At 40.9% G+C, this 24,495-nt stretch overlaps 1 protein-coding gene across 3 annotated transcripts; it reads right to left on the bottom strand.

Annotated features, from left to right (window-relative positions):
* Positions 1–1,253: 1,253 nt before the first annotated feature.
* Positions 1,254–21,890, bottom strand: LOC120043665 (myosin heavy chain, fast skeletal muscle-like). 3 transcript variants are annotated; one of them, XM_038988215.1, is made up of 39 exons: positions 21,667–21,890; positions 21,151–21,297; positions 20,740–20,896; positions 20,237–20,264; positions 19,858–19,972; positions 19,643–19,735; positions 19,407–19,467; positions 19,135–19,233; positions 18,695–18,798; positions 18,134–18,272; positions 17,731–17,849; positions 17,418–17,567; positions 17,153–17,323; positions 16,595–16,898; positions 16,205–16,269; positions 15,783–15,870; positions 15,549–15,666; positions 15,276–15,399; positions 13,035–13,171; positions 12,242–12,497; positions 11,814–12,056; positions 11,329–11,505; positions 11,087–11,232; positions 10,529–10,619; positions 9,820–10,209; positions 9,572–9,698; positions 8,226–8,344; positions 6,916–7,112; positions 6,590–6,773; positions 6,299–6,464; positions 5,859–5,983; positions 5,324–5,632; positions 4,899–5,102; positions 4,616–4,741; positions 4,308–4,478; positions 2,454–2,558; positions 2,278–2,373; positions 1,709–1,840; positions 1,254–1,384 (listed from the first exon to the last, which is right to left on the bottom strand). In XM_038988215.1, exons 1-39 carry the CDS (start codon positions 21,880–21,882, stop codon positions 1,364–1,366), a joined length of 5,820 nt encoding a protein of 1,939 aa, XP_038844143.1. In that variant the 5' UTR covers positions 21,883–21,890; the 3' UTR covers positions 1,254–1,363. The 3 variants fall into 3 exon arrangements, with proteins under 3 accessions (XP_038844143.1, XP_038844145.1, XP_038844144.1); XM_038988217.1 differs by having other exon boundaries at positions 16,205–16,263; positions 19,879–19,972; XM_038988216.1 differs by having other exon boundaries at positions 21,151–21,285.
* Between the last annotated feature and the right edge of the window lie 2,605 nt (positions 21,891–24,495).

Genomic DNA, 24,495 nt, shown 5'->3' with positions numbered 1-24,495 from the left:
TGAAGCAGTCTGTTACAAGCTTTGGGCCTTCTCAACTCCTCTGTCTCATAGAAACTAGTGAAGCAGTCTGTTACTAGTGAAGCAGTCTGTTACAGGCTTTGTTTTTTCTCTCAGTTTCGTTTTTGATTTCGAGGTTGGTTCTCTTTGCCGTGCTGATTGGTGTCATTCTCATTGGTCATGATACGTTACAGCTAGAGCTCTGCTACACAACCTGAGCTTGATGGGCCCCGACATTATACATTGGATTAGGGCTAGGTAGGGCCAGTGTTTTTTCATCAATAAGAAGGGTACAGGTAGTAGAGCTTGGGGTAACACTAAAGGGATCATTAACATTTTGAAGCTGAGCCATTTGCTTGTGCCATTTTGGAACCCTTTGTTCTAAGATTGCACCTATCTATGTGGTGGCTAGCTAGTACATGCAACAGTATATTATATTAGGGGTTTTAACCGTTTCAGGGAACAGAACCAAAAACAGGAAAATAACGTAATTTTCAGAGGAACAGAAACAGAGCAATGTATTGTGCGTGTTAATGATGTGTATTACTGTGTTTATAATGTATATTAGCTGGTTTATAATGTGTATTACTGTGCTTATAAGGTATATTACCGTGTTTATAATGTGTATTGCTGTGTTTGTAATGTGTATTACCGTAATTTCACCACTAGAGGGCTAATCATTATGGAAGTGTATATATGCCCCAAAAAATCTATTGGCAATCCAAATTGGAAAATTGGCACATAATTTCAGTTAAACACAGAAATAAACTCTCACATAATTTTTTCAAATGCTCGATAAACATTTATTTTTACATAGTCTTTCCACGAGTGATTAATGTGCGCATAATCTGTGACTAAATTAAAATGCAAAAATCTGATCTATTGTTACCTGAAACTTTCCCCACAAGTGTTCCCCTTTCCATTGCTTCCACGGTTAAGCATGTGCTTCTCATATGTTTTATTTATTTTAGAAGCATTTACATTTGGGCCAGTCCATATAAGCCAATTTCTGCAGGTGTAAAGGGTTAAAACTATAATTGTGATGTTTTGGATGGTCAGTTCTTACATCCATAGCTCAGTCTATGAATTTGAGAATGGTTACATTTCTCCAGCCTCATCCCTCAGATGTTTACCAAAAAAAGTGACTGCTTTGTTGTTGTTGGAATCCCAGATTGCTTGTCTAATGAAAGTACCATATTATTATGGTATGAAAAAGCTGTTTGCTGAGTAATAAGTCCACAGTCACAAAGGAAGTGTATGTAGATCCACATGTTTTTAATCAATGCTCAACATTTCACCATGAAAATCATATTTTATGAAACACAGGAAAATGGTAAGACTTTGATCTTCAATACTTTGGTCTTGTTTATTCAGCAACTTCTTTTCCCTGTAAGAAGAAAGAAAAAATATAATGGATCAGTAATAATAATGAACATGATAAATATATTATGAACACTTGGAAAGAACACTGTATAATGGAACAAGTATTCTAAGACTCGGTGCTCAGCTTGAATATTTCAACTTTTAAGTACCAGCTTAGATTGAATTAATCTTGTTTTTTTGCCCTACTTGACATGTGCTTCTTACAGATCTTTAATACAGTTGAGTGTAAAAGGTCTGTATTGATCTCTGTGAATAATTAATCATAGGTGGTGTTGATGTGGTCATATCTGAACATGAGTCAGGTACAGGTTTAGCAGCAGTTCTGTACCTTTCCAGAGTCACGGGTCTTGGCTCTGAGCTTGTTGACCTGAGTCTCAGCGATGTCAGCACGCTCCTCAGCCTCCTCCAGCTCATGCTGAACCTTCCTGAACTTAGACATATGGCTATTGGCTGCTTCCTCCTGGGTGAAGAGAAGAGAGGGAGAGCAGAACATCAGCATTTAAAGTTTGAAGCTTCAGGTAGTAAATGAATATTCTGTTTTTAAAGGTATTTAAAAATAAAAATAAAATAACAGATTTAGGATAACAATGTATACAGGGAGATAGATGATAGAGCAGAGAAAGTGAGTGGCAGAACGGGGGATCAAACCGCTGCCTCCAGCACGATCACTAGACCAGCAAATTAATATTCAACCCCTCTTCTTTAAGTTGGTAACACATAGGAGGCACTCAGAAATGTGTATAATTTCATCAGCAATTACTTGCACTATCAATTGTTGTTGTTGACTGATGTGCTGTAGCAACACTTACTTCAAACTATATTTTATGGACATTAAGTTTTATAATTTTTCTTCTTGAATGTCTGCTTTCAGAGTATTTGACTAAGTCTGTGACTCACCGCTTCCTCAGAATGCCTCTTGTAGGCCTTCACTTTCATCTGCAGCTTATCTACCAGGTCCTGAAGTCTGCCAACGTTCTTCTTATCCTCCTCAGTCTGTGAGAGAAGATCAAATGATCAATGCCCCATAATTATATACACAAACCTGTCTGTGTGAAGAATGTACTTTCTCTTACCTGGTAAGTGAGCTCCTTGACTCTGCGCTCATACTTGCGGACTCCCTTGACAGCGTCTACACCTCTTCTCTGCTCGACCTCCACCTCAGTCTCGAGCTCACGCACCTTTGTGAAAAAAAATTACGTAGGCAGTTGTTTGAGCTGTTGAAATCAGATGTAACGAATCTTTGTAACACAGGTAATCTTCTACCTAGTCAAGGAGGCACAATTGTTGTCTGTTCCTATGTACTATTTACAGTTTTTATTGAAGGGGTCTATAATTATAACAACTTTTCATTTTCTCGGTCAGTGGTTCCCAAAGTGGAATTTACATTTCAAATGTTATGAATATTGATAGTCAAAAGCGAGACAGAAGCACCGACATAAATTCATTTGGAAGGTAAGTGGGAAAGCACCATATTAAAGTAATGTTTCCAGAGTATGTACATATGTTTGTTAAGGTTTTATGTTGTTTTTTCACGTTTTTATGAACATATGAAAATCCGCTAGCCTACAAGCTAATTTAGCCTTCTAGCTGGTAGCCACACATAGCAACGCTAGCTTCCCTAGCAACGGCCCTTTTGCAGCAGAGTGAATGAGTCAAGTAGCTAGCGATCTAGAGAGAGAAATTAAACAATGTAACTAGATGAAGCCTAACAAAAAATTACAATGAGATGAATTTGATTCATGTACAGTATATTATATCGTGTGTTGATATTTATTTAGAATTTGTATTATTATTATTATTATGAATGAAATGGCAGTTTAGAAGAAGTCTGCCAGGACTTTTGTACAAGCTGGAACGAAGCAACTAGATTAATACATTTGTATATCTTTATTTTAAGGTCTTGGCTACAATTCTTCTCAACTCCGCTAAATAAGTGTAACATATTCCCCAAAATGTTGATTTTGAACATAAATACATCCTGAATTAAGCTTTTAAAACTGGTACATTTTCTCTCCGCCACATGGCAAAATGTGTAGAATTTCAAGAAATTAGCTCTAAAATTACCAAATGTTATTTCTGTCCAAAGGAAAAATGTGTAGAATAGCTGAACATTTGTTTTAAAACTGCAAAATGTTGTTTCTGATGCCAGAAGGTGACTTAAAAATGTTCTTTCCCAGGGGCCGAGACATGATTAGTCCAGCCATGCACTGGAGAAGTCATAGCAAGAGACTTGTAGACAATCCCTAAGCTCATGCACAGAAACATCGGGTCTAACGGTTGTGCTGAACTGCACATGTTCATGCGGTCAAAAGAACTCCTTCGGTAGATAGTTGTTTTTGATGAAAATTAAAACGCGTTAGTTTGTTACTTTCACTAGGTTGTAGTAATGACAGTTTCAGCTACTTAAAGATGCACTCCAGTATCTTAATACATTTACTCGAGTCTAGGTCTTGCCTTTAGATTTCAAGAAAATTAACAACCAAGGATGAAATTTTCACTTCTCCTATAGACATCTCAAACCCTGGTCTGGTCTGAATCGCAAACATTCCCGGAAGTCTTTCAATGTTGCACCTCTGGGTTTAGAAACTCTGTGGTAAAACTACCTGGATGCTATTTTTACTGAACTCTAAAGTAGGAATTGTATTCTGATATTATGAGGGGGTCCCTAAGGAATTTTCTATCACAAAAGGGGTCCCGTGTCAAAACGTTTGGGAACCCTTGATCTAGGTGGTTTAGGGTGGCAGGTATCCTAGCAGTTAAATGTTGCTGGTTCAAATACCTGAGCCTTCAATGTGAAAAATTGTGTTGATGTCCAAGGCACTTAACCCTAATTTGTACCTATCCAGTGTATATGACTTTATAGGATAAAAAGCATGTCCAGCAATCAGTCTTTCAATCCACCCCAATCCCCCCTGCTGGTAACTCACCCTGGACTCCAGTTTCTGGAGCTGCTTCTTGCCTCCCTTCATGGCCAGATTCTCAGCCTCATCCAGGCGGTGCTGCAGGTCCTTGACTGTGACCTCCAGGTTCTTCTTCATCCTCTCCAGGTGAGAACTGGTGTCCTGCTCCTTCTTCAGCTCCTCAGCCATCATGGCCGCCTGGAATGGTAGTTTGTTTAATTAATGCACCAATTGGCACAAATCATAACATCCCTCTGACATCTTTATTGTGGTTAACCAGCCCAGCTACCATTTCCCTTGAGGACAAATCAAGTTGATGTAATTCAAGTACTCACGTCAGTGATGGCCTTCTTGGCCTTCTCTTCTGCATTCCTGGCCTCCTGGACGATGTCGTCCACCTCTCCCTGCACCTGCACCAGGTCAGTCTCCAGCTTCTTCTTGGTGTTCAGAAGGCTGGTGTTCTGAAGGAGGAAACAAGATGATTTGTTTGACTCTCAAGAGAACTTACAAGTCACAAGGCTGAAATTCTGAAAATCTAAAAGCAAAGACTGTCGAATTCCAGGTGTGTGTAAACGGTATACTTGGTTGAGTTTCATTAGAAATGGCTTTGATCCATACCTGGGAGTGCAGCAGTCCAACACGCTCGCTGGCGTCTACCAGCTCAGTCTCAGCCACTTTGCGGCCTCTCTCTGTCTGCTCCAGAGCAACTCTCAGCTCCTCGATTTCAGCCACCATCAGGCCGTTTCTGCGCTCCACCATGGCTACCTGCTCCTTCATGTCCTCTGCAGCGCGGACGGCATCATCAAGGTGCAGTTGGGCATCCTGGGGTTCACAATGACATACGTTCATTAGGACTTGTGGATGGAGGGGTGATAGGATGGGTGATAGAAATGTTCATTGGGAAGAATTTACTCAATATCCCTCCCATTCTACAGTATATAGTTCAATCTATTCAATTCCTCTGTTCTATTATTTTCTACAGATTCACAAACAAATCCCACTCCATTTTCAGGTGTTTGAACCTGATGTCCCAGTCCCTTTACCTTGAACTGTCCCTGGACGTTCCTCAGCTGTTTCTGGGCCTCAGAGGCCTGCCTGTTGGAGTGACTCAGCTGGATCTCCATCTCGTTCAGGTCTCCCTCCATCTTCTTCTTCACCCTCAGGGCGTCATTCCTGCTCCTGACCTCAGAGTCCAGGGTGCTCTGCATGGAGTCAGACACCCTCTGGCTGTTCCTCTTGATCTGCTCCATCTCCTCGTCCTTCTCAGCGATCTTCCTGTCCACCTCACCTTTGATCTGGTTCAACTCCAGCTGCACACGCAGAATCTTGGATTCCTCGTGCTCCAGTGTTCCCTGGACAAACAGAAGCAGTCAGGCTAATTGTGTTCAATACATTTGGATGTAGGAATTATATATATATATATATATATATATATATATATATATATATATATATATATATATATATATATACCGTATATATATGACTACACTAAACACCATTACAGGGAGCATTAGCCTGTAGCTGGCGTTGGCTAGTTTAACACTGCTTTCCCCATCAAACAGCTGTAGTTTGTACCTCAGCCTCCTCCAGAGCGGTCTGGATCTCAGACTTCTCTGTCTCCACGGTCTTCCTGGCCTTCTCCAGCTCATGAATGCTCTTGCCAGTCTCTCCGATCTGCTCAGTCAGGTCAGAGATCTCCTCTGCACACACAGACACACAGGAGCAGTTTAGACTTGGGGGATTTTAAGTGGATATGTCAATATACTGAAGTTGACCTTGAATCATAATAATCGTTAATTAATTAACAGCACTTCATATGGTCTTGCAAATCTAATTACCCTCCACATCCTTTGGTTGTTCAAAGGAATAGTGATCACAGGTTAAAAAATAAATATATTTTGAACTGTACATGAAAATCTGAAATGGTATAATAGTAGTTTTGATGATTGCAGTTCCCTCCATTTTCAAAACACTAGTCAAACATGAGCCAAATAGAACTGCTGTCAAATGCTTACGTTGCAGGTTCTTGTTCTCTCTCTTCAGAATCTCCAGATGATCCAGAGTCTCCTCGTAGGAGTTCTTCATCTTGAAGAGTTCAGTGCTCATAGAGCGAGCCTCCTTCTGAGCTCCTTCCAGCTCAGCCTGGCCCTCCTCATACTTCTGCTTCCACTCTGCCAGAACCTAGGAGAATCCATGGAATTTTCATTAGAAGTCGTTGATGAAGAGTTTTGATTCCAAAATATGCTACAATTGATCATATAGCAGACAGTAAATATCAGCCTAGGGTGAGGTTTATTCATTTTCACCTTGTCAAAGTTCCTCTGCTTCTTGTCGAGGTTGGCGGCCAATGTGTTTGCTCTCTCAACGTCAATCATGAGGTCCTCCACCTCTCCCTGCAGCCTCTGCTTGGTCTTCTCCAGGGAGGCGCACTTGGAGTTGGTCGCCTCAATGGTCTCCTCAGCCTCCTGCAGACGCTGGGCCAGCTTCTTCCTGTTAGACAACAGAGGATGGTTTTATGTTGCGAAAACAAATGTTACAATACATATTGTTGATCTCACATTTTCTCAGAGCTCCTTACCACCCTCACCATCCACACCATATATTTTAGTTTTTGCTGTTCCGTGCGACTCACTTGGCCTCCTCCAGCTCCTCTGTGCGCTGGATAGCATCAGTTTCATACTTAGTCCTCCACTGAGCCACCTCACTATTGGCCTTGGACATGCCGCGCTGCAGCTCTGCCTTGGCCTCCTGCTCCTCCTCAAACTGCTCCCTCAGGAGGTCACAGTCATGGCGGGCAGACTGAACACCGTGGGCCAGTGCATTTTTAGCCTGTGAGAGAGAAAGACAAAGAGAGATTGGAGTCAAACAAATCATAGTAGAAGTCTCTGAGGGTGGTGTAGTCACCATGTATATCAAGATATGTCTTTAAACCAGGGTTCTCGAGCTGGAAGGCCGCGATTTTATTTGGCCCCTCACGTTTTCTGAATAAAAAATACATTTTTGGGCAGGGGGACCGTAAAAGACTGTAAAAACACCAACAAATCAGCTCCAAGTGATATTATTTTTGGAAATCCAATCCAAAGTTTTCCCATGCACAACAGACAGATATATATCATCAGAGGCGTCATGCCCATATGGGGCACAGGGGCATGTGCCCCCTCAGATTTGTCCTGTTGTTGTATCTCTTTAATACTACTAGTTACCTTGCAATTTTCTGAAGTTGGCTTTAGTCAGCCCAGATACTGTAGGTTCCCAAAATCCCAACCTCATAACTAGCTGCCAAGAAGCCATTTCAGGCTATCAATCAAGGTAGAGTGGCTAGCTTGTCTAACTATCTTAGCTGGCATGCCTGCTGGAAAGGCTGGTAGACTTAAGAAAAGCAAGCAATAACTAAATGTACTGAATGAGTCTCAAATTCCTTTCAATCTTTTACCCAGATTTTAACAGAGATGAAGAGAAGCATATTTAGTTTCTTTAAAAAAGGGAAGACACAGACAGCTGAAGAGGTATGCTTAGATATGTTTTTTTTTTTTACAATTAATTAAGTATAAATATTATGGCTATAGATTGCAGGAAAAAGCTGTTTCAGGTGTTTGAAAAATGCAAAAATGTCCAACTTCAGGACGGGGGACTACCCCTCCTCAGGACCGCACCCCCAGCCACCATCACATACTTTGTGACCCATCAGATTTTTTTTTTTGGGGGGGGGGGTGTATTATGTCCCTGTATGGGTTCGCATACAAATGTAAGCAAGGTTTGAAATTATGTTTTAGTCAAATATTATATCTGTTTGTGCTTCTTGCATTCAATTTGCAGTCCACAAATTATTTGTAATTATGTCCTGACCATCCTCACAAGAAAAAAAATCAGCACGCGGCTGAATCTAGTTGATGATCCCTGCTCTAAACTCTGTGGACGTGGAGCCCATTTTGGGTCCCTTACCTTGACCTCCTCCTCAATCGCCCTCTTCAGCTCCTCCACCTGCTGGGTGAAGGCCTGTTTTCCTCTGGTCAGCTGAGACACCAGGGCTTCCTTCTCCTCCAGCTGGCGGCCAAACTCACCTGCAGGGATAGAGGGATATCTTGTTAATGATTTCTTTGTTTTATAAGATTGAAAATGTATTTTAATGTATCATGGGCAATGTTGTTCGGTGGTGAATAGCACAGTAGAAACTATGTGGACCAGTGGAGGCTCCTCAGAAGAGGAAGGGGAGGACCATCATCCTCAGTGAAATGAATAAAAATAAAAATAGTGAAACATTAAAAAAGTTAGATAAAACTATACCAAATATATTCACGCCACCAAATCATTGATTAAAACACAATGTTATGCAATGAAGGTCTACAGTAGCCTCAACAGCACTCTGTAGCGTAGCACCATGGTGTAGTCATGTTTCCATTCAACAGCTAGTTTCCATCCTCCTCGGGTTACTTTGACTTCAATACAAAACCAAGGAGGCTCATGGTTCTCACCCCCTTCCATAGACTTACACAGTAATAATGACTACGAACTGCAACCTATCATAGCTCTTGCAGCATGAACTGACATGTTGTCCACTCAATCAAAGGACAAGAGAATGACGTTTTTTTTCGACTGATCATAGACAGCTGATGTGTTTTGCACTGAAGTCCAGAAGGGAAAAGGTGAGACGAGGAGAGCATGTAGATGCGAGAAGGAATTATACAACGAGCAAAATGATCATGCTGTTTGTATGTGGTTTCTATGAAAGTGAACTGTGTTTGCGTGTGATCAGGGTAGTATTCATTCCGCACATTCTGTTGAAAACCTTTCTTAAACGGAACCAAATAGAACAAAATTAGAATAACATACCTGAATTTGTCCAATAGAAACTCTCATTTGCAACTGTTGGACTAATTATTACAACCTAGATCAGCTAGGTGCAGGCAAGAGTGTGCAAGGCAGTATTGAATGTATCACGGTCTCTCATCTCGATTACTCAAATGTTTCTCTCGACCTGTGCACATACGTTGTAAACTGTCTAGGCTAGGTTGCAGCAACCTCATGATGGGTATATGGAACATTTGACTATCATGTAGTACTCTAAACCTATCAATGTTACATTGAGCTGGATGAATCGAATATGAAAGAGTCATCCAATATGCTGTAAAAGAAATAAGGCCAAGCTCCTAAAAAACAATAATCGTCCCGCTTTCATCTTAAATATCACTGACCGGCACTGATGTGGACTATGGACATAAATCCCCCAACACATTTTATTGTGTTCTACTGAAGGAAAGCATTAGTTTGTTGTTCATTGCTGATGGTACCATTTTCTGTCAGGAGTCTGGCCCTCTGTCCACTGATGTCATTGACCTGGCGAACATTCTCATCATTCTTAGTCTTGAGCTCACTCAGCTGGTCCTCAAGAGTACGGCACATCTTCTCCAGATTGCCCTGTTAGTGAAACATGTTCCATCATTACTTTATATATGGGAATCCTGTCAACTTCAGTTCAGTTGAATGGTAATGTAGTTGACCCTCCTCAACACTGCTTGACCAAAACATTACTACTCACCTTAGCCTTGGCGACGGCCTCAATGTTGCTGGAGAGGTCATCAATCTCCATCTTGTACTCGCTCTTCTCCTTCTCCAGCTTCTGCTTGACGCGCTGCAGGTTGTCGATCTGCTCCCCGAGCTCAGCCACACTGTCGGCCTGCTTCTTGCGCAGAGCGGCGGCTGTGGCCTCATGCTGCAGGGTGGACTCTTCAAGATCACGACGCAGCTTCTGGAACTCAGCCTCACGCTTCTTGTTCATCTCAATCTGAGCAGCAGTGGCGCCTCCGGCCTCCTCCAGCCTCTCGCTGATCTCCTCAAGTTCCCTGGAGAGATCGGCCCTCTGCTTCTCAACCTTAGCCCTGGCAGCACGCTCAGCCTCAATTTCCTCCTCCAGCTCCTCAATACGGGCCTAGAACAGGGGGCAGGAGCAGGGGGGATGAACACTACAATACAGTTGAAACAATTGAACCTCACTAAATAATAATAGTATGTATATTTTGCATTAATGTGTTAATACAAAGACAGTTAATATATTCAGTAGAGTGTCCAATACAGGAACCAAACTACCATTTAAAGCACCATCTTTTCAACTGTAAGAAGCACTAGCAAGAAGCACCATCTTCCAACCTATTCAGCCATCAGAATCCACCGGGAAAAATTTGTGCTACCAGAATAATGTTTTTCAAGTCTGTGCTTTTCTGTACTGGAGCTTATATCCTGTACTATACCTGAAGTTCCTTGATCTTCTTCTGCAGCTGAGCTCCCAGAGACTGCTCATCCTCAACCTTGCTGAGGAGCTGAGTGGTCTCAAAGTCTTTCCTAAGAAAAACAAATATGCCGATTGCGGAGTTAGTTTCGGTTCGATAGTGTAAAGGTAGAGGATCAAACCGTTCACATTGCTTTTAAAGGGATACTTCAGCATTTTGGCAATTAAGCCCTGTATCTACTTCCCCAGAGTCAGATGAACTTGTGGATACCAGTTGTTTGTCTCTGCATCCAGTATGAAGGAATTTAGAAGTAGTTTTGCAAGCCAATGCTTACTAGCATGCTAGCAGTTACCATAGAATTCCAGTCATTGCGCTAACAGTTAGCAACTTCAAACTGCATGCAGAGACATAAAAATGGTATTCACGAGTTCATTTGGCTCTGGGGAAGTAGATAAAGGGCTTCCAAAATCCTGAAGTATCCCTTTAAGAATCACATGAATATGCTGATTCACAATTACAAGAATTAGACAAAAACAACAATTATAGCAGATAATACTGTACTCATAGGTTTGTGTTTACTTCTTGATTTTCTCATCAGCTTGCTGCTTTTCATTCTCCAGGTCCATTATGGACTCCTGTGCCAGTTTCAGATCTCCCTCCAGCTTTCTCTTGGATCTCTCAAGGTCCATACGGAGCTTCTTCTCTTGCTCCAGAGAACCCTCAAGCTAGAAGATAAAAACACATATATTGTTCAAATCTAAACAACTGAAGATAATATCATCTTACATGCTATCTTGGCCAAAATGTCAAACTCCACTCACGTCGTCCACTTGCTGTTCCAGCTTGGTCTTGGCCTTGGTCAGAGTGTTGACTTTGTCCTCCTCTGCCTGCAGGTCATCCAGTGTCTGCTGGTGGGCCTCTTGGAGGGCTTTCTTCTCCTTGGTCAGCTTGGCAACACTCTCATCCATAGACGCCATTTCCTCTGTCAGGTTTTTAACCTGTAAATGGCCACAACATAATTATACTTCACCATAAAGAGGAGATTTAATTTGTTATATATTGCGTTCATTACATTTAGATTAGAACTGCATCAACAACTACTGTATTCTAGATTTAACACTAGATGTCAGTGAACACCATGCCAGTGTACTGAATGGAAGTCATAAATGAGGGGGAGTAGAACATGCAATGACTGTGGGGAGTGCTGAAGTTCTACTATTGTGTCATAATATTTCCTGCACCCATAATACAACTTGATTTCCATTTCTGTTAAGCTATGTTTTGACTTGATTAATGTTTGGAAGACCTTGTTTTCAGTGGCGTGCTTCTCCTTCTCCACTTTGGCCAGGGTGAGCTCCAGGTCATCAATGTCCTTCTTCAGCTCAGAGCACTCATCCTCCAGCTTCCTCTTCTTGGCAGTCAACTCAGCATTGATCTCCTCCTCATCCTCCAGCCTCTCGGTTGTCTCTTTGAGTTTGGCCTCCTGCTGGATCTTGCTCTTGATGAGCCCCTCGCACCTTTCCTCAGCATCGTTCAAACTCTCTCCTTCCTGGTTTCAGAACAGAAGAAAAAATCAGCGGCCTAATTTGGTGTATAAAAATATAGACGTCATTTAGTCAAATATGTCGGACCAAATCATGAAATATATAAATATCATGGGCAATAACAGTGTGCCTGTGTGTGTGTGTAAATGTGTGTTTAAATGTGCCCTCATGTAGGTCGTTGCTCACTCACAGATGTTACTTGGAGCGCCAGGTCGTTCTTGTCCTGTGTCAGGGCCACCAACTTCTCCTCCATTTGCTTCTTCGTGGACAGAGCCTTGGCCAGGTCTGTCTTCATCTTCTCATAGTTCTCCTTCATGTTGGCCAGCTCCTTCTCAGTCTCAGCGCTCTGCAGCAGGGGCTTGATCTTGAAGTACAACTTCATCCATGGCCAGGTTTTCACATTCATGAATGAGCGGATGTTGTACTGGATGGCGAAGATAGACTCTCTGTTCAACAGAAAGGATATAGTGGCATGGTGAGTGACATCCCACTAGGTACAGACGTCAGTTCAACGTTTTGTTTTGATTTACATTTGGTTGAGTTGTCAACTAACGTGAATTCAACGTGAAATTGAAGTCGGAGTAAAAGAACAACAAATCCTCTGCCCCCTTTTGTATACAGCTGAGGAATCGGTGTAGGGAAATGTAACCCATCTTAAACTCATAGACAGCTCTCTAGATGCAACGACTGACAGTCATGCTAAGCTCATGAGGAATTTTATGTTCTTCAAGAATGAATGGATAAATATCACAAATTTATATGATAATTTAACAGCCAAATCCCAAACTGCAACTATAAAGCTAGAATCCTTAGTTGCCACATCCATTTCTGGACTAAATGAATTAACCCAAAAGCTTTATTAGACCATTATGAGATGTACTTTCTCATTCTGAACAACTCACAGCATATACAGTATGTAATCATAATGCATTAGATACAGGTGGTTGACAGAAAGCTTTGCCAAGATGTCTACTATTCCTCACCTCCTCTCCATCATCTTGCTAAACTCTCTCCTCATGAGGAATCCACGGCTGAGAGCCTGGACCATGCCGACCAGAGAGGCCAGCTTCTCATCTCTCATCTCCTCCAGGACACCCAGCAGACCGGCTTTGAAGAACACCTGAGACACAGGTTAACATGGTCAATGGAATCACAGATGGTGACAGATAGAAAGGGTTGAATCAGAAGAGGGGAACAACACCACTAGATTGATTTAAACAACATTAACTTTGCAATGGTTACAAACAAACCATGTGATATGTTGTTTCTAAGTTGTTAGTTATTGTACTGTTGTACAGAGCCTTCAGAAAATATTCACAGCCCTGAACTTTTTCCAGCCTGAATTTAAAATGGATTACATTGAGATGTTGTGTCACTGGCCTACACACAATACCCCATAATGTCAAAGTGGAATTATGTTTTTAGACACATTTTTACAAATTAATTAATTTGAAATGAAAAGCTGAAATATCTTGGGTCAATAAGTATCCAACCCCTTTGTTATGGCAAGCCTAAATAAGTTCAGGAGTAAAAATGTGCTTAACAAGTCTCACAATAAGTTGCATGGACTCACTCCGTGTGCAATAATAGTGTTTAACATGATTTTTAATGACTAGCTCATCTCTATACCACACATACAATTATCTGTAAGGTCCCTCAGTCGAGCAGTAAATTTCAAACACAGATTCAACCACAATGACCAGGGAGGTTTTCCCCTTGACTCGCAAAGAAAGGCACCTATTGGTAGATGGGTAAAAAAACACATTGACTAATCCTTTGAGCAGGGTGAAGTTATTGATTACACTTTGGATGGTGTATCAATACACCCAGGCAATACTAAGATATAGGCATCCTTCCTAACTCAGTTACCAGAGCGGAAGGAAACCTCTCAGGGATTTCACCATGAGGCGAATGGTGACGTTAAAACAGAATTTAACGAATGTGACAGGAGAAAACTGAGGATGGATTAACATAATTGTAGTTACTCCACAACACTAACGTAAATGACCGAGTGAAAAAATGGAAGCCTGTACAGATTAATAATATTCCAAAACATGCATCCTGTTTGCAATAAGGCACTAAAGTAAAACTGCAAAAGAATGTGGCAAAGAAATGTACTTTATGTCCTGAATTCAACGCATTATGGCAAATCCAACACAACACAACACTGAGAACCACTCTTCATTGTTCCAAGCATGGTGGTGGCTGCATCATGTTGTGGGTATGCTTGTTGTTGATAAAAACAAGTTCGTTTTTTTTACGATAAAAAGAAACGGAGTAGAGCTAAGCACAGGCAAAAACCCTAAAGGAGAACCTGGTTCAGTCTGCTTTACAACAGACACTGGGAGACAAATTCACCTTTCAGCAGGACAATAACCCAAAGCAGAAGGCCAAATATACACTGGAGTTGTTACCAAGACGACACTGAATGTTCCTGAGAGGCCAAGTTACAGTTTTGACTTAAATCGGCATTAAAATCTATGGCAATAATTGAAAATGGCTACATTGAATGTTTCTGAGTGACCAAGTTACAGTTTCGACTTAAATTGGCATGAAAATATATGGCAAGAATTGAAAATGGCTGAAAACAGACACATCATCTAGCAATGATCAACAACTAGCTTGACAGAGCTTGAAGAATTTTTTAAAGAATAATGTTCAAATATTGTACAATCCAGGTGTGGAAAGCTCTTAGAGACTTACCCAGAAAGGCTCACAGCTGTAATCGCTGCCAAAAGGAAGTCTAACATGTGTTAGCTCAGAGGGTTGAATAATCAAGACGTATTAGTGTTTTATTTTTCATAATTGTTTTTTACAAATGCTAGAATTTTTCTTCCACTTTGACATTCGAATATTTTGGTTAGCTCATTGACAATAAATCACAATTAAATCCATTTAAATCCCAACTTTTCACACAATTTTTATTTTAAGTCAAGGGGTGTGAATACTTTCTGAAGGCACTGTAGATAAATAATGTACACCGATACAGATATCTGCAGCCATACCACTCTAACACCATGCACATGATAATGAGTTTAGTTTCTCTTCCAAACTTGTAATGAATGACTTTGAAGAAAAAAACACCACAATGATTTTCCACTTTTTCCATTAGTTAAATGAAGAAGAAATAATAATAAAATAATGGGTATACCAACTGAAGAGATTTTAAATGATCATAGTAGTTGTGTTTTGTTGTCATCTTTTACTGGGGTTTTTTGACTGACCTTGGTGTGTCCAAACTTGTAATCCTCGTGATTCACATCAATGGACCCAAGCAGCTTCTCAGAAGCCTTCTTGTTGTCCATGAACTGGCCCTCAGGGATGACACTGGCATTCAGTACTTTGTACCTGAATGAGAAGACAGTTTTAAAGTATGTCAAGTTGTAATAAGTTGGTTATATTACATGACAGGTAAGACTTTTCTGATGCTGGGAAAACCCTTGGAGCAGATCTTTCTGTGATTGTGTTTGTGTGCAGTTGTGTTTGTGTGCACATACCTCTGCTTGAAGTCAGCATAGATGATTCTGCTGGGGAAGCCCTTTCTGCAGATCCTGATACCCTCCAGTACACCATTACACCTGAGCTGGTGGATAACCAGGAAGTTCTCCATCAGACCTGGTAAAACAAAACAAGTCTCTTTTAATACTCATAAACAGGTTAAAGATTGGGATTGTTAAGGTTACTGATACTGTACTGATAAGATGACATATTTAACTCAATATTTCCTGTACCTGGAGTCTTTGACTCGTTGGGGATCAGGCAGCGCACAAAGTGAGGATGAGTGCTCCTCAAGTTGGTCATCAGCTTATGTAAGTTCTCCTGTAAGGGGGTTACAAACCATTTTCTCAGACATCATTTATGCTAATGTAACGGATGTGAAATGGCTAGCTAGTTAGCGGGTACGCGCTAGTAGCGTTTCAATCAGTTACGTCACTTGCTCTGAAACCTATTAGTAGTGTTGCCCCTTGCTCTGCAAGGGCCGTGGCCTTTGTGGAGCGATGGGTAACGATGCTTCGTGGGCGTCAGTTATTGATGTGTGCAGAGGGTCCCTGGTTCGCGCCCGTGTCGGGGCGAGGGGACGGTTTAAAGTTATACTGTTACACTAATCAATGCACCTTTTGAAGGACTGAATCTACACATTTCAAAAGCTCACCCTGAACTGTGAGGACACTGTCTGCATGGAACCACCCTTCTTCTTGCCTCCTTTCTTGGCTTTATCTGTTAAAATGGGGAAAAGTAAAAGATAACTACAAAAGTACATTTCCTAGAGCGGGTGGAATAAATAGAATAATAATAATAGTATGTAAGAAATCTAGAGTGGTCTTGTCTTCAGCAAGCACACTAATTATAAACCAGAGAATCTCTGGTTAACTTCACACTTATCTAGAGGCAAATGCTGCCAGTGAGATTGTGTAGAATAACACCTATTGTATGTGTAAATTAACCCAGTGATAAACCTTGAGAAATTGTGATATATTCAAAGACATTAAAGAAAATTGTAGCTAGTGCGTAATTAAATGATTTGACGTGATGCTAGTCTTACCCTCAGGTGGTGCGGCAGGATACAGGGCAGCCAGAATTTTGACTCCTGACTTCCCGTACAGTTGACAAACTGAGTCGTTCAGGGGATCCTTGTTCTTCTCCAGCCACCCAGTGATGTTGTAGTCCACAGTTCCGGCGTAGTGCACCAGGGAGAAGTGGGCCTCTGCCTTGCCTTTGGCAGGCTTGGGCTTCTCAAACGCCTGTGTTTTGCCAAGATGCTGGGAGTACAGCTTGTCCTTGAAGGTGGTGTCTGAAGACTTGGGGAACATGCACTCCTCTTCAAGGATGGAGAAGATGCCCAATGGCTTTACGAAAATAGATGTATATCAAATTAGTGATATTTCCATTTAGGATCACACTAATTCCTTTAGTAAACATGCTATTATAGGATTATATTCATTTAGAGGCACATAATAGAAAACATATTGAGATCTCAACAGTCAGATACATTTTACCACTGATACAGAAAGCTCATATGAGATATCAAACAGCGCTCCATATGAGCTTTGCTGTTACGGTCCACTAAAATGGTCCATTATAATCCTCACAGACAGCTTACCTTCTCAATAAGCTCAATGCAGGCAGCCAAGTCCATGCCGAAGTCAATGAAGGCCCAGACGATTCCCTCCTTCTTGTACTCCTCTTGCTCCAGGACGAACATGGTGTGGTTGAAAAACTGTTGCAGTTTCTCATTGGTGAAGTTGATGCACAGCTGCTCCATGCTGTTGTACTGTTGATGGAGTTTTAAAAGGGATCATTTCATCATACAAGACTGTAATCCATCTCAATCACATCTAATTGTCTTGTTCTGGTCTCATACTCACATCAAAGATCTCAAACCCGGCAATGTCAAGCACACCGATATAGAACTGCCTTGGATTCTTGGTGTCCAACATCTCATTGATACGGATAACCATCCACAAGAACATCCTCTCATAGATGGACTTGGCCAGAGCACTGACTGAGTTATTAACCTGCAATGATAATACCTCAAATTAATACATTAGCTATTGACCGTGTCTGTTGATAATAATACTTTTGGGAAAACAATAACACTATTCAAAAAAAGCAATGCACTCGTCCCCAAAATAATTCCGGTCCACAGAGAATGGTAAAAGCTTTGTTTGGCTGCCTTACCTGAGGCACAGTCTGTCCCTTGGTCACATACTCGTTGCCGACCTTCACTCTGGGGTAGCACAGAGCCTTCAACATCTCAGCTGAGTTCAGGCCCAGCAGGTAGGCGATTTTATCAGCCACTGGAGAGAGAACCAACAACAACAGATTCAGGGACACAAGAACACTTTTTTTCTGATGTTAAACTGGCTAAAATAGTTTGGATAACTTCTTTGTGGGTTAGGTTTTGATTCACCCACATCCATAACTTCAAATCATTTGAGAAGGTTGTACCTGTTCTCCAAAAATGATCTCCTGCCTGATTTTCATGTGGCACTGTCTATCTTAGGCATTCTGTTTCTATGTTTGGGACTGGTAATGGGACTAATACTTTACATATTATATATTTTTTTAATGTGGGACTCACCCTCTGTGCCGTCTGGCTCGGCCTGCTCCTCACGCTGCTTCTGCTTGAATTTCAAGTTGCCATGGTGCAATACAGCTCCTGTCAGCTTGTAGATGCCGATCTTCTCTTCATTAGTGAAGCCCAGGATGGTAATGGCATCCTGGCATTACAGATGAAGTACAACAGTGATGAACTAGTTTTGGTCAGTTACACTACAGTTCTGTGCTGCTCACTGCAGAACAAATGGGATGGATAGATTTCAATGGCTTCTCTGTTCCACATGATAACGCTTGGCCAACACATTAGTAGATGCCAACACAAAAGGAGTTTTCACAGTTCCACAGGACACTTAGTGGTGCTCTCCTGTGGATGTCTTACATGTATGTGCCTCAAGGCGAAGTGTGAAGGCATGAAGAGTTCCTTGAGGCACATGTCTAACTAACACAAGGCTTTAGAATTAAACAAAAAAATACATGAAAATTCCCAGCTGCCACTTAGTTGGAATTGCACAGTACATTCAGTGTGTATGGTGGTCCTATCCATTCCATATCTAGAGTTTGGTTAACCCTTTGTTTGACTCACATCTGTGGCATCCAGCTCGTCATTGTCATTAATGCTGGCCACAGCGATCTGACCCTGGCTGCACATGGGGAAGTCGTAGGGGTTGGTGGTGATGAGCGACATTTCTGTGGACAACGGAGAACAGCTTGTCAGCTAAATCTCTTAGAATTCTGCTCTCCTACCTTTACAGTATCTCCCCCCTCCTTTACTCAATAGATGGACTCAAGGATACATGTAGTATATAATGAATAGCATCAGAAGAGGAGACTGAGACTTGTGGACTAGTGCATCACAGTGCATTACTTGATAGATATTTCCCAAAGACCTTCCAAATGTCTAGATGCCTTGTTACCTTGGATGTAATCATTGTAATAGCATTATTTGCGCGGGCTATGACATATTTTTATAAGTTCCATAGATGGGGTGTGAATAATTTCCCATGAATCTCTACTTTGTCGTACCAACTAGCTCAGGTTTGTGGCCTGTCATCATCTGGAAGAAGATGTGGTAGCCTCTCTCATCGGGCAGCTGGAAGGACACTCTGGACTTCTCCAGCAGGTCTGAGAGAGAAAGAGAGAGAGAGAGAGAGAGAGAGAGAGAGAGAAAGAGAGAGAGAGAGAGAGAGAGAGAGAGAGATTATAATATTACATTTACATTTACATTACATTTCATCTGTGTGAATTTAGGAAAGCATTGAGAAACAAGCATTGAGAAACAATCAAAACCAACTCACAGGTCTCAATGTCAGCTTTAGCCAGTTTACCACCTTGGAAGTGAATCCTGATGAATTTACCCTGTAGTAGAGCATGGGGGTTAGAAATAGGCCAACAAAATAATCTAACATTTTACTTTGATAGACACCTTTAACTGTTACAGTTTGTTGGACAGATGTTGATATAACAATAGGGAACTAGTGAATTACAATTTTCCTATGTATGGTAACTTCCACAGTGTGCCATTTATACTTACAAAACGTGACGAGTTGTCGTTCCTCACTGTCTTGGCATTACCGTAAGACTCCAGCAGAGGGTTAGCTGCAATGATCTGATCCTCAAGAGACCCCTGATTGAGACAAACACAAGTTGCTCAGAAACTGGTAAAGCACATTTTTCTCGATTGATCACTTTTCTTGAAACATGATTCAACCAAACTGAAATAAGAAGGCAAACATAAGAACAACCTACCTGCATTTTGCTGGGGTCAACTTCCTTCTTCTTCTCTCCACCAGACACTGCAATGGTGGCGAAGTACTGGATGACACGCTTGGTGTTGACAGTCTTTCCTGCACCGGATTCTCCACTGGTTTATATGACAGAGAAAGAGGGGTTTTAGTTACATGTTTGAGTGTCAGATTGGCTTTCACTAAGAAAGAGCATAGAAAAATACACTGTTAACCTGTGTTCCGACATAAGTCTTTAACAAATACTCCTTCTCATTGACTCATTATTACACATAACCTAATGCTCTAATCTATTCATAGTGTCATGTATTTCATCACACCAAGTGACCCAACTTATTATAATAGAAACACTTTCTCAAGTGACATTTTAGTAAACAACTTACGTAATCAGGACGGACTGGTTCTCCTTATCTGGAACCAAAAAACACATTACTTATCATACTCAAGCAACATTCAGGGGACATTATTTAATTCAAAGCATCACCACGAATTTCAATTTGGAACATTTTCCATTCAAGGGTAGTGAAATCAGATATTCTCAGCAAACTGTTAGAAAACAGTAGATACCGCTCTGAAGTAAATTTTAACTTCCATTGATGCATCCATCCATCTATCCATGAGCACTTAATGGACATCCATCCAACTATCCAACCAACCAAACATCCATCCTTTGTCTATCCATCCAATCATCCATTCATCCAACCGACCATCCTTTCATCCGTCCGTCCGTCCATCCATCCATCCGTCCATCCATCCAACCATCCATCCAATTATCCAATTATCCATCCAACAATCCATTCTTCCGTCCATCCATCCATCCATCCAATCATCCATCCATCCAACCATCCGTCCATCCATTTATCCATCCATCCATGGGAGCTTGTACCAATCAGCATGAACTGAAAGGCGTTGTCAGAGACGGAGAAGATATGGGGTGGAGCCTCCATCCTCTTCTTCCCTCTGTAGGCGTTGACAACATCTGTGTCGTATACGGGGAGCCACTTGTAGGGGTTCACCGTGGCACAGAAGAGCCCAGAGTAGGTCTGGATGAAAGCATAATTAGTTTAGGAGATTAGTAAAGTCAGATGTACTTTTACCTGGATTTATGTGAGGATGTGGGTGTACTTTGGTTTACTGATGTGGGTCTACTGTATTGATATGTTTTGGTTTCTACCATTCATTTATGTGTAGCACTGTATGTGTGAATTTATTATGTTCATGTATGTGTGTGTTTATTATCTTCACGTATGTGTGTGTTTATTATTTTCGTGTGTGTTTGTATGTGCAGGTTTCTTACATAGATCATCCATGCTGCATAACGCTCTTTGAGGTTATACAACACAGAGGCTTCATTCAGGTAGGTCATCATGGCCATGTCCTCAATCTTGTCGTACTTAGGGGGGTTCATCTCATAGATGTCTGCATTTTTGAACTCTTTTCCTTCCTGAAACAGTCAGAAATCTAGTTTACACGCAGATCAAAGTGGACATGACTGAATGCTTTTTGCTCATTTAATACAAGTTTAATCATTTAAAAAATGCATATCCACATTAATCCAACTACTTTGTTATCACCCACTGACACATATCTGGTGATTCTTGACTAGTCAATAACAAAAAATCTATGCCATTTTTAAGTAGCTGCGTTAAAGATGATGTGTTTGAAGGTTATATTCTGCTTACAAAAAACAAGAAATGCTTCATAATATATATTTTGTTAAAGATTTCATATTGAAATGTTTTTGATCATTTCGATGATTTTTCAAGAAATTGAGTAATTGCACAAACTTTAATACTTTTCAGATCAGGCTTACCTCCTTAGTGCCGTCAGGTTTCGTGACTGTCACAGTAGACTTCCCGTCGGCCCTGGCAGTGACCAAACCCTTAAGGTACAGCTCCGCCTTGTCTGCCACATAGCAGGCATTCTTTGAATCAAAGGGTGCGGCTTGTGCCTCCATCCTCTCCTTCTCAGATTTACGGAGGTATATGGCAGCCTTGCCGTAGATTTGCATCTCAGCGTCCGTACTCATGGTGACGGATAACTAGGAAAGAGATGAAACAAGAAACATTATTGACTCTGTGGTGCTTCCTCCCCAGTCAACAGAGTTAGGTGAGTAGTATCTCTAACAGAATATTCTCATCACTTTTTATTTGAAGAGTCAAACCGTATCTCACCTTCTTTTTCCCCTCCTACAGATGAATGTGTACTTCTTAGAGGACCCTGTGAAACATGAGAGTGTTGTGAAAACGCACAAGTCTAAACCAGTTGAGGCTGCTGAGGGGAGGACGGCTCATAATAATGACTGGAGTGTAGCAAATGGAATGGCATCAAACACCTGGAAACCATGTGTTTTATGTATTTGAAGCCGTTCCACCCTTTCCACTCCAGTCACTACCACGAGCCCATCCTCCCCAATTAAGGTACCACCATCCTCCTGTGATCCAAAGCCTCATCATTTAGTCCCAGAAGGGCTAGTAAGCATTTATCTCAATCATTACAGCCATGTCCAATTCAACTTTTATACCTTTATTTAACTAGGCAAGTCAGTTAATAACAAATACTTATTTTGCAATGACAGCCTAACCCCGCCAATCCCGGGCAACGCTGGGCCAACTGTGCGCCGCCCTATGGGACTCCCGATCACAGCCGGTTGTGATACAGCCCGGAATCGAACCAGGGCCTGCAGTGACGCCTCTAGCTCTGAGATGCAGTGACTTAGACAAGGTCGCTGTTGCAAATGAGAACTTGTTCTCAACTAGCCTACCTGGTTAAATTAAGGTGAAATAAAAGACTGCTGCGCCACTCAGGAGCTGAGGTGCCACTGGTAACGTTCATTTTCCTAGTGACAACAAACTTTACTACTATTTTTTTATTTGATTAAAATGAATATCGCTGAAACCCCAGTTACATTCTAGACCCTTCAATTTACAAACAAAAGAAAATTTGTGATTTAAAGTAAAACATTTAAAGTAAAAAACAAATGTTACATTTGATTGCATATTATCAAATCTTACAAGAGACATGCAGAAGTCACTTCAAACAGTGCAGTTAGCTACTGCCTCAGATGCTGAGTGCAAAGATGAGACAAATGTAAAAATATAAGGAGGTGTAGAGGTCTTACCACAGAGGAAGAAGGTATCTGACTTATGGATGTTGGGGCCTCAGCCTCCTTATATCTGGTTGGAAGTGCTAACCAAGCAAAAGTTAATTATGGACCACTCTGGGGAAGGACATGGATTGTAGGAGAGACCTCTGTGTGTCTGTGTCTCACTAGCACCTCCCACTTCCAGGAGCACCACACTCCCATTACATGACTTTTTAATGTCATATTTGTCTCTGAATTGAATTTCACTAAATAACATAAATGAGATGTCATTACTAATAATTATGACAATATCAAAAGTTTGATTTATCAAATTCATCCCAATGATACTTCTACTGAACCTCATATAGTGTAATGGAGTGAGTCCATGTTGCCCCACCACCACTAAAATAGTTTTCATTAAATCTAATCTGACCTTATTTAATTACATTTTAGTGGCATTAATCCTCATCAACAACTTTATATATATGTTCACCTGTTATTTATATTATTTAGCTTGTAAACACATCGGAACTGTCTCCTCACCTCATGCTTGTGACGGAGTTGGCCGTTACCTCGTGCTTTGCTTAATTTGATGTATCACCCCTGTGGAACCATATTAAATGAATATTTAAAAGCTAGAACGGACACTTTTAGGCTTTCAATAACAGCTTATAAAACCGTTAAATCTAATGTGTTATTTATCTACAGTATGATCTATTAAAAAGAAACATTTCAATTTCAGTTCATAAAACCTATAAATTGAATGTGTTGTTTTTATCTACAGTTTGATATATTGAAGATGCTGTAGGCTTGTTCTATTTGTCTCACATTTCAGTTGGTTAAATCTTCTTATGACCAGTACAGTATTTCAATAATCTTATCCACTCATATTGCTGACAGTGATATAGCTGCCTCAAACTTGAATTACACTCTGAAGTTAACCGCTTAGCAGCTGAGCTGGCTTCAATAAAACTGATATAAAATGAATAGTTACAATAAAGTCATTTCTTTACATTTACAATACATTTATATGAATCCGTTACATTACAGTGTTTATATCCTTCTAAAAGACAGCTCTAGCAACTTGTCGAGAGAAATTATTTTTAAGTAATTGAGCAAGTTATTTTTTGAAGTCAGTTATTTCACATTCTTCAATGTTGATCACATCTCTTCTGCTTTCAAACATTCACATTCAATTAGTCCTTTAAGATATTTGTGTCTAATACGGTGCAGCTAAATTAATGTTCAATAGGGTGAAACCTTACAGAACGTTCAGATAGAAATGTATTGTTAAGAACAGATATGACTGTCTGTCAGGTAGAATAGGGAATAATGTCAGCTTTATTCAATACGTTTCTATCAGCAATGTTCAGAACATTTCACCTCACTGAATACACCCTGTTTGTTCAGGTTCAGTGTCCACCCAGCACATCAGTACAAGAAGCCCCATAAAGGGGAGCTGCTGGATACACTAGTTGAGCAGGGTGACCATCTGGAAGGACCCCATCAAAGCCTTTTCATTTCTTGGACTGTGCTCTCGTCTTCACGACAGCCAAG

This window comes from Salvelinus namaycush, unplaced genomic scaffold (assembly GCF_016432855.1).
Source record: "Salvelinus namaycush isolate Seneca unplaced genomic scaffold, SaNama_1.0 Scaffold99, whole genome shotgun sequence".
Classification (NCBI taxonomy): domain Eukaryota; kingdom Metazoa; phylum Chordata; class Actinopteri; order Salmoniformes; family Salmonidae; genus Salvelinus; species Salvelinus namaycush.
This window is presented reverse-complemented; position numbering and strand designations above follow the sequence as displayed.